Here is a 12,062-nt window from a genome sequence, read left to right as displayed (position 1 = left end):
ATAATCACATGTTTTCGCTTTTATTTGTCTCTAAGGAATTCTTTTACATTTACATTCGTTTTCATTTCGCTCATCACTGACTTGATAATGACGTTAAGCAAAAATCGAAACGTCGTCGCTTTTTTAGACTTTTAAACCAAGATGGTTTTAAATTTTTTAAAGTTTTCAGCAGAAACCAAAGGCTCATGCCAAATTGACGAACGGGAAAACGAATGCTCCTTAGGCACCAAGGATTCTGAACAACGTCTTTTCAAGTGCCCAATTGCGTGTTCAGGCAAGGCTTCTACTTCTTTATAAACAACATCTCATTAATGAAACAGTCTAACTTTCCGTTGCATTTCTTGAGGACGGAGAAGTTGCTGCTTAGGTCACAAATTGGCGAAAATTGACAGCAAACGCATTACGAAAGGTTAATCTATGAATAGTATTTCGGCGCCAGGTTGAGTCGAACGCACATTGCTAATCAATTGTTATTTCTGGTTTGTAACATATAATGATGACCTTTCGGTTCAACGTCTACAGACCAGGAAAGTGCTTTTTGTCCTCAGGACGTAATGGTTCCAGTGGGTGTCAGACAGGAACAACTGAGCAGAGAAAATAAATTTGTGTTCGGTATACCACGCAATAACGTTCAACGCTCATTTCCAATAATTTAGCTCCTTTGATTGTGGTTTTATTGTTTACTTTGACACCCACTTGGAATGGTACGGAAGTATATTACGAACTCACCATATCACCAGCACCCAGTTGGCTTGATAGTTCAGTTGGTACTGTTCAAGCCTGAATCTTTTTCGGGAATTCTTTTTGCAACTCCTTAAGTTGCATAAATAACTGCGAAGGTCTTTGTTCGATTTAATCAATGTTCGTTCTGTCAGCAAAGTTATCTAGTGATACACTACTCCTATCATCGAAATGAAATGTATGTTTAAGAGGCTGTCCACGTTAGAACGGATAAGGCAAATTTCGACTTTTCACCGATTTTGCTGATTTTTTCTATGAACAGCAATCATTATATCCCATAAACAAATATCACACTTACTGAACTCAATGCGATCTTTTTCGTTGTTGGCGAGACGGTTTACAAGGTGACCTCAAAAGTACCCAATTTACCTTTGGGGACTCTACAATTTATCTATACATTGCCGGTGCTGTCAAAACGTCATTCCTTGCTCAAACAGCTTGAATATTTTACACATTAAAGTTCCATTTGTCAATAACGATTTAAAGGTTTAACTTTTGTTTTCTGTGAAATTCTGACTGAGTTACAATTTTTTCAATATAAGCGAAACAAAGCTCTCCTTGTCTCTGCTGAATCCACAATGAGTCTGTCATTTTTCATGCAGCGAACAACTGGATAGAATAGCAGACATTTTTAAGTAATGTCGACCTTTCGGAATGTACATATGTGCTAGGAGGGTTTTAATAAAATATTCAAATTGAAACACATCTGGGTTTTAATTCAACAAGATGCACCTCTAATGGCATTACACGAAATGCTTAATGTAGACCCAATTATTCCCCAAATGTTTCGCAGATATTTAAAAACTGTCCTCCCTTGGCAATTGAAATAATTGTCTAAATGGTTTTATTCAGATATATTGCGCGATACTTATCGTTGTGTTACCGGGAATCATACCAGAAATAACTATGCAATATCGTCATGACCCTGCTGAACTGGTCTGGCCTCCTCTAGCTCTAATCCTTCGCGTTGATTATTCGATGTGTTTTTTAAAGTGGAGTTTCTTTGCTGTGTACTCTCCCAATTTCCACCGTTTATACTGTCGAGTACTACCTAGAAGTTATTATTTCGATTTACTGCTTGAAAAAGGTTTGTTTTCTCTCTGAAAACGGCAGATCAGAGTCCTAAATTCATACATGTGGCCGCCATTGAACAAAAACAACTTTTCGAAATGATGACTTGCTTTGACGTCACACAGGTAGAGATAAGTGGGTCCCCTCCCTCGTGATATACGCGCCGATAATATATTTTGATTGGGCTGTTTTAGTTCAAGACAATCAGAACAATAAATCCCTTCTGGGAGAGGGTAGAATTTAATCAAGGTTTAATGAATAAATCCAATAATGATTTGATGTCACACAGGAAGGGATGAGTGGGTCCCCTCTCTCGTGATATGTGCCGAATAATAGATTTTGATTGGCCTGCTTTTGTTGAAGACAAGCAGAACAATACATCCCCACTAGGGGAGGACATATTTTAATGCACAAATTAATTTGTCGATTTGTGACTACGACGAAGAAAAAAAAAAAGATACCCGACCGAAACCTAGACACGGCCAGCCCTGCGGGCATTCCGTGTAAAAAACAAGATGCCTGCTATACTGGCATTACGCGTGATGCTGGGGCTGATTCATTTATTCCAACTGTATGCTTCGCCGATTGATAAAACTATCCTTGCTAATGGAATAGTTTGAGTCACGACGATCGCGTTACGTTGTTTCCCTTGTGTTACGTGACTTAGACTATAACCGGAAATTTGTGAAATTCTATTACGATAACGTAAGCTTTTCAATGACCTCTTTTTAGTCTCGCGTCGTGGTCTAAGACTGTCAAACAAAGCACGATTCCTTCGCTAGGAACTCACCAATTTCCACTGTTTTAAATGTCGGGTGTGTCTTAGAAGTTATTCTTTCGATTTACCGCTTCAAAATGGTGAAAGTTTTTGTTTGAAAACGGCACACTTGAGTCCACAACATGTTAACAATATGGCTCGACAATTTAATCCGTCTTTAATAAATATATCAAATGATGCGTTGACGTCACACAGGTGGGGCTGAGTGGGTCCCCTCCCTCGCGATAAAAGCCACAAGAATGGATTTTGATTGGCCTGCTGTTGTTGAAGACAATAAGAACATTACATCCCGAGTAGGAGAGGGGAAAGTTTAATGAATAAATTAATGTACAGATTTGTGGCTACCACGAAGAAAAAAAAAAAACAAGATGCCCCTCTAATGGCATTACACGGAATGCTTAATGTAGCCCCAATTATTCCCCATTGTATGTTTCGCAGATATTTAAAAACTATCCTCCCTTGGCAATTGAAATAATTGTCTGAATGGTTTTATTCAGATATATTGGGTGATACTTATCGTTGTGTTACTAGGAATCATACCAGAAATAACTATGCAATAACGTCGTGACCCCGCTGAACTGGTCTGGCCTCCTCTAGCTCTAATCCTTCGCGTTGATTATTCGATCTGTTCTTTAAAGCGGAGTTTCTTTGCTGTGAACTTTCCCAATTTCCACCATTTATACTGTCGAGTACTACCTAGAAGTTATTATTTCGATTTACTGCTTGAACAAGGTTTGTTTTCTCTCTGAAAACGGCAGATTAGGGTCTTAAATTCATACATGTGGCCGCCATTGAACAAAAACAACTTTTCGAAATGATGACTTGCTTTGACGTCACACAGGTAGAGATAAGTGGGTCCCCTCCCTCGTGATAAACGCGTCGATAATATATTTTGATTGGGTTGTTTTTGTTCAAGACAATCAGAACAATAAATCCCTTCTGGGAGAGGGTAGAATTTAATCAAGGTTTAATGAATAAATCAAATAATAATTTGACGTCACACAGAAAGGGATGAGTGGGTCCCCTCTCTCGTGATATGTGCCCGAATAATGGTTTTTGATTGGGCCGCTTTTGTTGAATACAATCAGAACAATACATCCCTACCAGGGGAGGACATATTTTAATGCATAAATTAATGTGCACATTTGTGTATACAATGAAGAAAAAAAAAAGATACCCGACCGAAATCTAGACACGGCCTGCCCTGCGGGCATTCCGTGTAATAAGACTGAAATGAAGAACGGAGTCTTGATACGTTGATAAACACTGCGTCACAAAACGTAAAGAAACCAGTTCACATCACTATAAGAGGGAGAAAGGAGAGAATTTTTAACTACTGAATTACATACAAGTAAGGTAACGCTTTAAATTGAACGTAAAATGGATATTGAATAGTTTGAGCTCAGTAAATGTGATATTTGCATTGTTTATGGGATGTAATGATTGATGTTCCTAGAAAAAAATTAGCGAAATCGGTGCAAACTCGAAATTTGCCTTATCCGTTCTAACGCGGACAGCCACTAAGACTTCTTATTTGTGGCTCATTACATGAATGTATTTTCATTCGTTCGTGTTCCTGTTGCACAGGCAGACTACGATTTATCAATTCTTGATTATAGATCAAAGACGTTTAGCCAATGCAGAAAACTAAAATCACTATCTCTATTTATTTCGTTAACCTAGTTCCCTCAGAGATTCTTTCCCGTGGTCCCTTGGCTTTTCAAACGTACAATAGTGCTCTTAAGGATGGGAAAACGCACATCAAAAGAATACCAGTGATGATAATTGGGCAAGATCGGGCAGGAAAGACCAGTCTTAAGAAGTCTTTAACAGGAGAAACTTTCAGCGCAACAGAAAGAAGCACAGAAGGAATAGAGAAAGATCCTTCATATTTTAAAGTCTCGACAGCGATTTGGAAGACAGGCGAGAGAAGAAAAGAAACTGATTACGATTCAAAGTTCTTTTTTAATCAGTACGCGGCGAAATTGATGATTCACGACTTGAGAAAGGAAAAAAGAGATCCCAATCATCCAGGAGAATCCGAAGACGAAGAATCACCAGTCACCATGGACGAAAGAAATCTCTCGTTTAGACCTTCAGATGAACCATGTACAAGCACAAAACCAACAGAGGAGGAAGCCATGGAAAAGATGTTGGTATCAGAGGTATCGGAAGAGTTAGCGACATTGGTTGCAAATATGCTTCTAGACGATCAGTCGGTCGACGAAGAGGAAGAAATATATTCAATTCTGTGGGATTTTGGCGGACAGTCAGTCTACTACACCACTCATCCAATCTTCCTGACCGAAAAAGCTATCTATCTTCTGGCTTATGACTTAAGTCTTAATCCACACGAGAAAGCCAACGTTCCTGTCAGAAAAGGATTGTACAAGATAAACAAAGAAATCAGTGACGGTAAGAACAATCTTGACTATCTTGATTTTTGGATGTCTTCAGTTTATTCTTTGGTTCGTCCAGATGCTCCGTTTGAGGGCGCTGCTGTGTCTGACATAACACCTACAAGATTGCCTCCAGTATTTTTAGTGTGCACTCATGCAGACAAGCCTTATCACAACACGGATCCCAGGCAGCTGGCGCTCGAACTGTATGGATTCTTACGAGAGAAGATTTATGGTAATCACCTATTTAAGGACGTCTTTGTTGTCGACAACACAAAATCAGGAGGCAAGCAAGAGTGTCCAGAAATTGTTCGCCTGAGGGCGGAAATACTTGCTGTTGCTAAGAAGCTGCCCCAGGTGAAAGAGGCTATTCCATTGAAGTGGTTGAGGTATGAAAATGAGCTGCAACTCTTGCGCAAAGACGGCTTCAAGTGGATTCCTTTCGAGAAAGCCAGAGAAGTTGCCTCAGTTAAGTGCGCAATAAATGACCATGACCAGTTAAGGACAGTGTTGAACTTTCTACATGATCAGAGAATTTTGATTCATTTCAGTGAAACGCCAGAGTTAGAGGCAATGGTGATTTTGGACCCCCAGTGGCTCATTGATGTCCTCAAGAAGGTAATTACCGTTAAAAGTTACGAGCACTCAGACGAAAACGTTGAAGATCTGTGGCTTAAGCTCGAGAGGACTGGAATACTGGATGAACGACTGCTATATCATGCATGGAGACCCCTGTTTGAAAGCCAAGTAACTTGCCAAAGCCTCATTGCAATAATGGAAAGATTTAGCTTGGTCTGTTCCTGGCCTCCCCTAGACACAAACAAACAGTACCTTGTACCATCGATGTTGATGTCTCCTCCGACAGAGGACGTCCTTGAGCTTCTTGCTTCTGTGCAAATTCCTTCACTTTTTGTGAGGTTCAAATCTGGTCGGGTGCCTCCAGGCCTGTTCTCCCGACTAATTCTGCACGTTTACAAGTGGTGCAAGGAGGATTGGAAGAGCATGCTAAATCCTGAGCTGTTCCATAATTTTGCACTGTTTCACATCCTTCCTGAAGGAGGAGCGTTTGTTACTTTTCTCTGCCATTCCTCGTCTATCGAAGTCATCCTTCACAATGGAAGTGCTGCTGTTGAGGTGGAAGCGGCAGGGTTTAGCCATTTCCAATTTGATCCTACCATGAGCCGTGATATACATGGCAAACTGAAACTGATTCTGGAGTGCATGCGGCTGGAATTTGGCTGGCTGAAAAACATGCGATACGAAACATGTGTGTGCTGTCCAGTTTGTTCTCAAAACGGTTCTGTCAAATGTCGCGCTCATGAAGTACGTGGTTGCGAGTGCCTACATTTTTTGTCAGAAATGGAATTGCAGAAGGTCCAATACTGCACCAGGGGTGGCCTCAGGGATTGCAGAATTCGCACGAAGGCGTTTGCACCTTGGTTCTCATTTTCAGGTGCACAAGAAGACAGGATTGCAGTTAAACAGGTTGGTTTAATCTCTAAGGTAGAAATAATTTATGGTTATTGTACCTCGTCGCCATAGTTACGTAACACGTTTTGAATGATTTGGAGGTGGCTTTCCCCCTCGGTAAATAGGTACGTTACCCTTAATCGCCATCGCCGCCAACAACAACTAAGACGAATAATTATTTTAACTGCGGTTAGCCAGCCTTGCTTAGCCTTTTTTTTTCCTAAACGTATTCCAAAAAACTCGTTCGAAGTCGAGGAGGATGCCGGGTGGTGAATAGTAAATACTTTCCCGAGTTTTGGTAGCCAATCAGGAGGCTCAAAAACACTCTTCACTGCTTTTGAATCTACGAAACTCTTTTATAAAAATTTCTACTTTTAACCCCATGAGAACCTTAGCAGTTCGTTCATCACTCAGCTGACCTATCAGATGAAATAGCCTTTATATGTATCAATGGTAATCGTGAAAACATATTCATATTCATCTTCTGGTATTCATAGTGCCGAGAAATATGTAAATCGTGTAACAACAAAGGTAAAACAAAACATAAAGGAAGAATTACAACGTATAATTTTGTTCTTCCAGGAGGAAGCTGCTACTGGACTTGGTATCGATGAAAGAAGCATCGTTCCTTTCAAGGACGGTAGGTTCTTTTAACGGCGATGTTTTATACCGACCTTTTAACCCCTGGCTTCTTCCACTATTTGACCTGGCGGCATTTTTCGTACGTATACGGTACAATTCTTACACTGAGGCTTACAAGTTTCGTCAAGAATGCTTATACTATGGAATGCACTGAACCTTGAAACACCAGAACATCACGTATTATTTCGCAAAACCGTAACACCAACCACCTGAGGACAGGATTAATGCTTATTACCAGACCTCATCTTCTAACTGGTGCGATCAGGCTCTATTTTGTTTTCCAGTGAGAAATGCGAAACAAAAAGTAGCAACGGACACGCAACAGAAAATAAGAATGCTGTTTAAATTGACCCTGGTCGCAGGTTAGACCTAGTCAAGTCGCCATATGGCTACTTGTGTTCCAAGGTGCTCTTGGCTCTTGAACTGGTTTTGGTACCGTCCCATTACAATGGGAATTCTAACCTGAATTTGTTATTATGAAGAAACATTCAATAAAACCAAGAAAAAAGAGAAACAAGAACATAATATTTTTGTCAACAGAAATCTTTTGAGCGAATGGAAATGATACTTGGTTTCTTATTCCTTTTATTTAACTTTTTAACCTTGTAAAATGGTATTTATTTGATATTTGTTTTGAAGGAACGAATGGAGCACCACTTACTCTCCCCGCTGGCGTTCTTGATTCCATTCAGTCTCAGTCATGTGATCCTAAGGAAGTTGTTGTTCGGCTACAAGACTGTCTGCAGTTGAATCAAACTACACTGGAAAATCCAGATCCTGAGGCGAAACGCTGGATCCGATGTCTTGCTAATGCTGCGAAATCTGAAAGGAGGATGGACGTAGTAAAACACTTGAGGACGATTGCCCCTGCCGGCACTACCGGTGAGTTAACTATGTATACCTAGATTATAGAGTTAGGTCGTTTAAAGGTAATTATTATTTAATTTCACCGCCGTAAAATTACAAGTGTCATTTTGCGAACAATTTCTCTATTTTCTGAAAGATACACCATAAACGCCGTGCCTTCTTGGCTATGCTTGAAGCCAACTAAATTGTGGCAAAAATGCAACTTTACTGTTACTACCAGGGAAAGAGAAAACAATCCATATGTTGGCTGAATCGTACCAAAACAGCGTATGCATATCCCTAATACTTCCCACCATTTATCTCAATCTGTATCCAAACGCTCGAGCCATGCGTGCAAATTTCCCAGGCTCCTGTGCACTCTTTGTATCGTCTACAGATATTGTTGTTTGTCTAAACCAGGCCCTTTGTTGCCGGAAGACCTTGATATTGGATGCATCCCATTCAAGCAGAGAAAGGAATTAACATTTTGTCTTAGTGGTGAGTGCGAAAGTGTGCTACAGACTTCTCTATTACTGAATTCCAACAAGTTGCTTTTTCAAGAAGAAAAGGAAAGATTAAATTAAATTACAACCATATGAGAGATTCCATCAAAAGCTCCGTTTTATATTAAACTTAATTATAACTAATCGTAATTAGTAGTCCAGGTCTTTTCCCTCCGGATTTACTATTGTCTTAAATAACACTATCCGCGCTCCTTCCAATGCAATGGGTCTTCACCTTTAGGACTTACAGTTTTGATGTATTAATTTAATGTATTAATGGTTCACAATTTGTAGTCTCAATAAAGTTATTTTAAAATAATAATAAAAAATCCTGGGGTATGATTTATCTTCACGATTAATCATTAACATGGTCACAGAAATAGTTTTAACTATTAAATACTTTTAAAAAAGTTAAAAGTAGTATTTTATAGTTTCTCGAATAAATGTGACAAAATAGAAAAAAATCCCATAATAATATCTTTTGGTAATATCTTTTGCATGGTCAATTACTTTAAATTTTGATCACTTATTTTACATACCACAGTAAGTTATGAGTGCATGAATTGTTCTTTCTATCAGGCGGCGATGAATGGAAACTGCTTGCAGAGAGGCTAGGCATGTCTAACAATGAGATCCGCTTCCTTGATAAGAGAATCCCCAACCCCTGTGATGTTGTCCTCAACGTTATGGCGCAACACCGCTGTTTCCGTGTTGGAGAACTCTACGACAACTTAGTGGAAAGTGAGCTTCCAGGAGCAGCTGACTTACTGTAAATAGTACGCTGTACTAATATTGGACAAAACTCTTTGAGGAGACAACACACAACCATTCTGTAATATGTATATATGTGCTAGAAATATTATTTGTCCGAGATTGTTTAAGACACAATTTTTAAAGTTTCTCTTAAAGCTGAGGAGCTGAATTTTGTTTTCATCTGTTGAATTAATTAGTTACCAAAGGTGTTACTGAGAAATAGTTCTCATTGGTCTCGATAGGTTAACAATGCAAACCGAATGTGACTGCGCCTGCCGTCATGTAAGCAATAGACAAATGTTAAGCGATGACCGCTTCGCTTTCTGTAGTTCTTGTTATTAACCCTACCGTAGGAGACCTCTCATGATTTACCAAAAAAATTGTTGGGCTTCAAAAAGAGCCAACAACCAGTAATTTCAACCAGCGAGTACCTAGTATACAATTCGGCCATCCGATCTTTAAGTCGGCCGCTGGGCAAAAGGAGTTTTGGTATTACTATTACGCAGTGGTACAGGTAGTTTGATCATGTTTGTGTATAGTGTGCATAAAGTTAAAAAAAAGGATTTCGTTTAGGCTTAACTTTTGGTATTACTATTAAGCAGTGTAAGAGGTAGCTTGTTTATCGTCGGCTTTCACTGCGCTCCTGACGGTTTTTAAGCTACTCGTGTAAATTATTTTAGTAACATAGTGTATGGAAACACTAAACTGATATTAATGATTATATAAGAGTCGGACTTGTCAGCTCTGATGTTATATGTGCACTCACAGTTTGTAATGTTTTCACTATTATCTCTAATGAAAGACTGATATGTTTACTTAAAGTTTGAATTATGCAAAATATTACCCACAAATAATGTCTGTAGAACAATTTTGATATGTTTTGTGAATAATTAGGCTAAAAAGAAGTGAAAATCGAAAAAGTGAAAAAAAAATATAGGTTTACGTCAAGAGGAAAGTTTTTATATAGTAGTATGGTAGTATATATGAAATACCAATGCCGTTAGTTAGCACATGTTATTACACTCTTTTTGATATATGTAGGACCCTCTTTTATGAGATCTTTGAAGTCAGATTGCTCACGTGGTTTTCTCCTGTTTCTCCTGTTGGAGCCTAACCTCAAAAAGGGTCAAAGTTTTAACGATAAAAGAAGAAAGAGTGATGCAAATGATGATGTAAAAACTGTTCGAGTAATTTTCTCTGCTCATTTCGTTCGTTGAATATGTGGAGAATTTTGACTGCATAGAACTCAGAACTCTCGTTGATCATTCTTCGTGTTGAGAATAGCCTCGCTCGTCTTTTGTCCAAGGTGCATGTTTCAAGAAATGTTGATCGATATGCGCTTGTTGCAGACGTTCTGTTTGTTTGAGCAAAGAAAAAATTCGTTTGCAAGGTAAACTGAGAACCTTTCGTTTGCAATCTGAACTCCACGAAAACTATTTTAGATGGTTCCATCAATGTTGATTCCCGGAAAAGTTAACTTTGCAAAAGAAATGTATTTTTAGTCTAGTATTGTAGTTAACTATTAGTCGGCGGCGAGACGAAGGGGTTTTAATCGCACAAGCAGCCTGATTTTGAATTAAGTTTCACCGCCAGTGCGTGCGATAAAATTTACTCTTGGAAACGGACTACGCTTTGAGTTGGCTTGGATAAATTCTGCTCGCAAAATTGGCTGCCTTATTATGCCTGCCAGAAGCGCTGGTAAAAGATGCAAATTTAAAACTTTTTAACTCTGTTCAAGCAGTTTGGAATCATACTTACCAATATTAACTTAAGATTACCCAGATTCTATTTTAACTCCATTTTGATCTTGAGGAGTAACCTGCCAGCGCTTTGAAGCAGTGGATTGCTCCATCTGGTGCGAATTGGTGGACTTCTTTCTATTTTACTTAAAAAAAATATTGGCTATTTTTTGTTTTATTGTTTCCCTTTTTATGCATAGGCCGGTACAGCCCGACAATCGGCTCGCTACAGGCGACCAAAAAGAGCTTAGTATAAGTTAAATCTCAAGCCAACTGAGTTGTCCATAAGATTTGCAAATAATTTTTGTTAAAATACAAGATCTACTGCCTTTAACGGTTTGAAGATGTTGTTAGGAAGATTGCATAGCAGCATTTAGTGCATGTTATATTTTAGTTTCTCTTTCACGCTCAATTAAATGAAGTCGTGCAATACTGTAGGTCTTTAACGGCATTTGAGTAGATTAAAACCTTTTGTATTAATATTTGTTTCTTTATATCATAGAGCTGTACTTCTTAGGAGCGAGGGGAAGGGGGAGAGGGGTGGGAAGCGAAGGTTATGGTTCCAATTGACCGTTTATTCCTTTTCTAGACAAAAATACAATACATGTACTCCAAAAAACCCCGTGGTCTCACAAAACGACCCAAAACGTTTTTCTCCATCGAAGAGGTCATGTGACCCCAAAAATCAAAAAAAAAACTTCATGTAAAACGCTTAAAGTATCCTTCACATCAGGTTACATGTGTCATGATTGACACTTGTAAAATGTTTTCTTTTGTCTGTCACTTTATGACAGGAAAGATATTTGAGTTTTTAGGAGTTTTACATGTTTTTTTTTTTTCTTTTTTAAGTGAAAAAACCGATTCTTTGGGTCGCTTAACTTAACTGGTCATGCCACGGTCTCTCTTTTTCCCACCCCCAAGAGCGAGAAGACAGAGCCCCAATTGAATGAAGATGTCTCATAATGTCTCGCCCTCCTGCACCTGAATTCATTTTTCAAAGTTCCGGTCATCATACTATCCTACTAGTCAACCCATCTTTTTTAAAAAAAACAGAATTTTACAGAAAGTTATAAACGCAATTTAAAGAAGTTGCGAAAAGAAAGCCTGAAAATATTCAAGC

The 12,062-nt window shown here is 38.8% G+C and overlaps 1 protein-coding gene across 5 annotated transcripts in view; it reads left to right on the top strand.

Moving 5' to 3' along the window:
* Positions 1 to 12,062, top strand: part of LOC146487521 (uncharacterized) — a 169,459-nt gene that overhangs the window by 57,524 nt on the left and 99,873 nt on the right. For 2 of the 5 annotated variants that reach the window (XM_085084152.1, XM_085084171.1), the window contains 5 exons: positions 4,274 to 6,474; positions 7,042 to 7,099; positions 7,741 to 7,983; positions 8,368 to 8,445; positions 9,030 to 11,436. In XM_085084152.1, the coding sequence (XP_084940278.1) occupies positions 4,274 to 6,474; positions 7,042 to 7,099; positions 7,741 to 7,983; positions 8,368 to 8,445; positions 9,030 to 9,223 (2,774 nt within the window). In that variant the 3' untranslated portion in view covers positions 9,224 to 11,436. Of the gene's footprint in view, positions 1 to 4,273; positions 6,475 to 7,041; positions 7,100 to 7,740; positions 7,984 to 8,367; positions 8,446 to 9,029; positions 11,437 to 12,062 lie in introns of those variants that run through there. The other 3 variants (XR_014856832.1, XM_085084162.1, XM_085084163.1) reach the window with 3 other exon arrangements.

The sequence above is a fragment of the Pavona decussata genome, unplaced genomic scaffold (genome assembly GCF_977016875.1).
Source record: "Pavona decussata unplaced genomic scaffold, jaPavDecu1.1 SCAFFOLD_15, whole genome shotgun sequence".
In the NCBI taxonomy this organism is placed as follows: Eukaryota; Metazoa; Cnidaria; class Anthozoa; order Scleractinia; family Agariciidae; genus Pavona; species Pavona decussata.
This window is presented reverse-complemented; position numbering and strand designations above follow the sequence as displayed.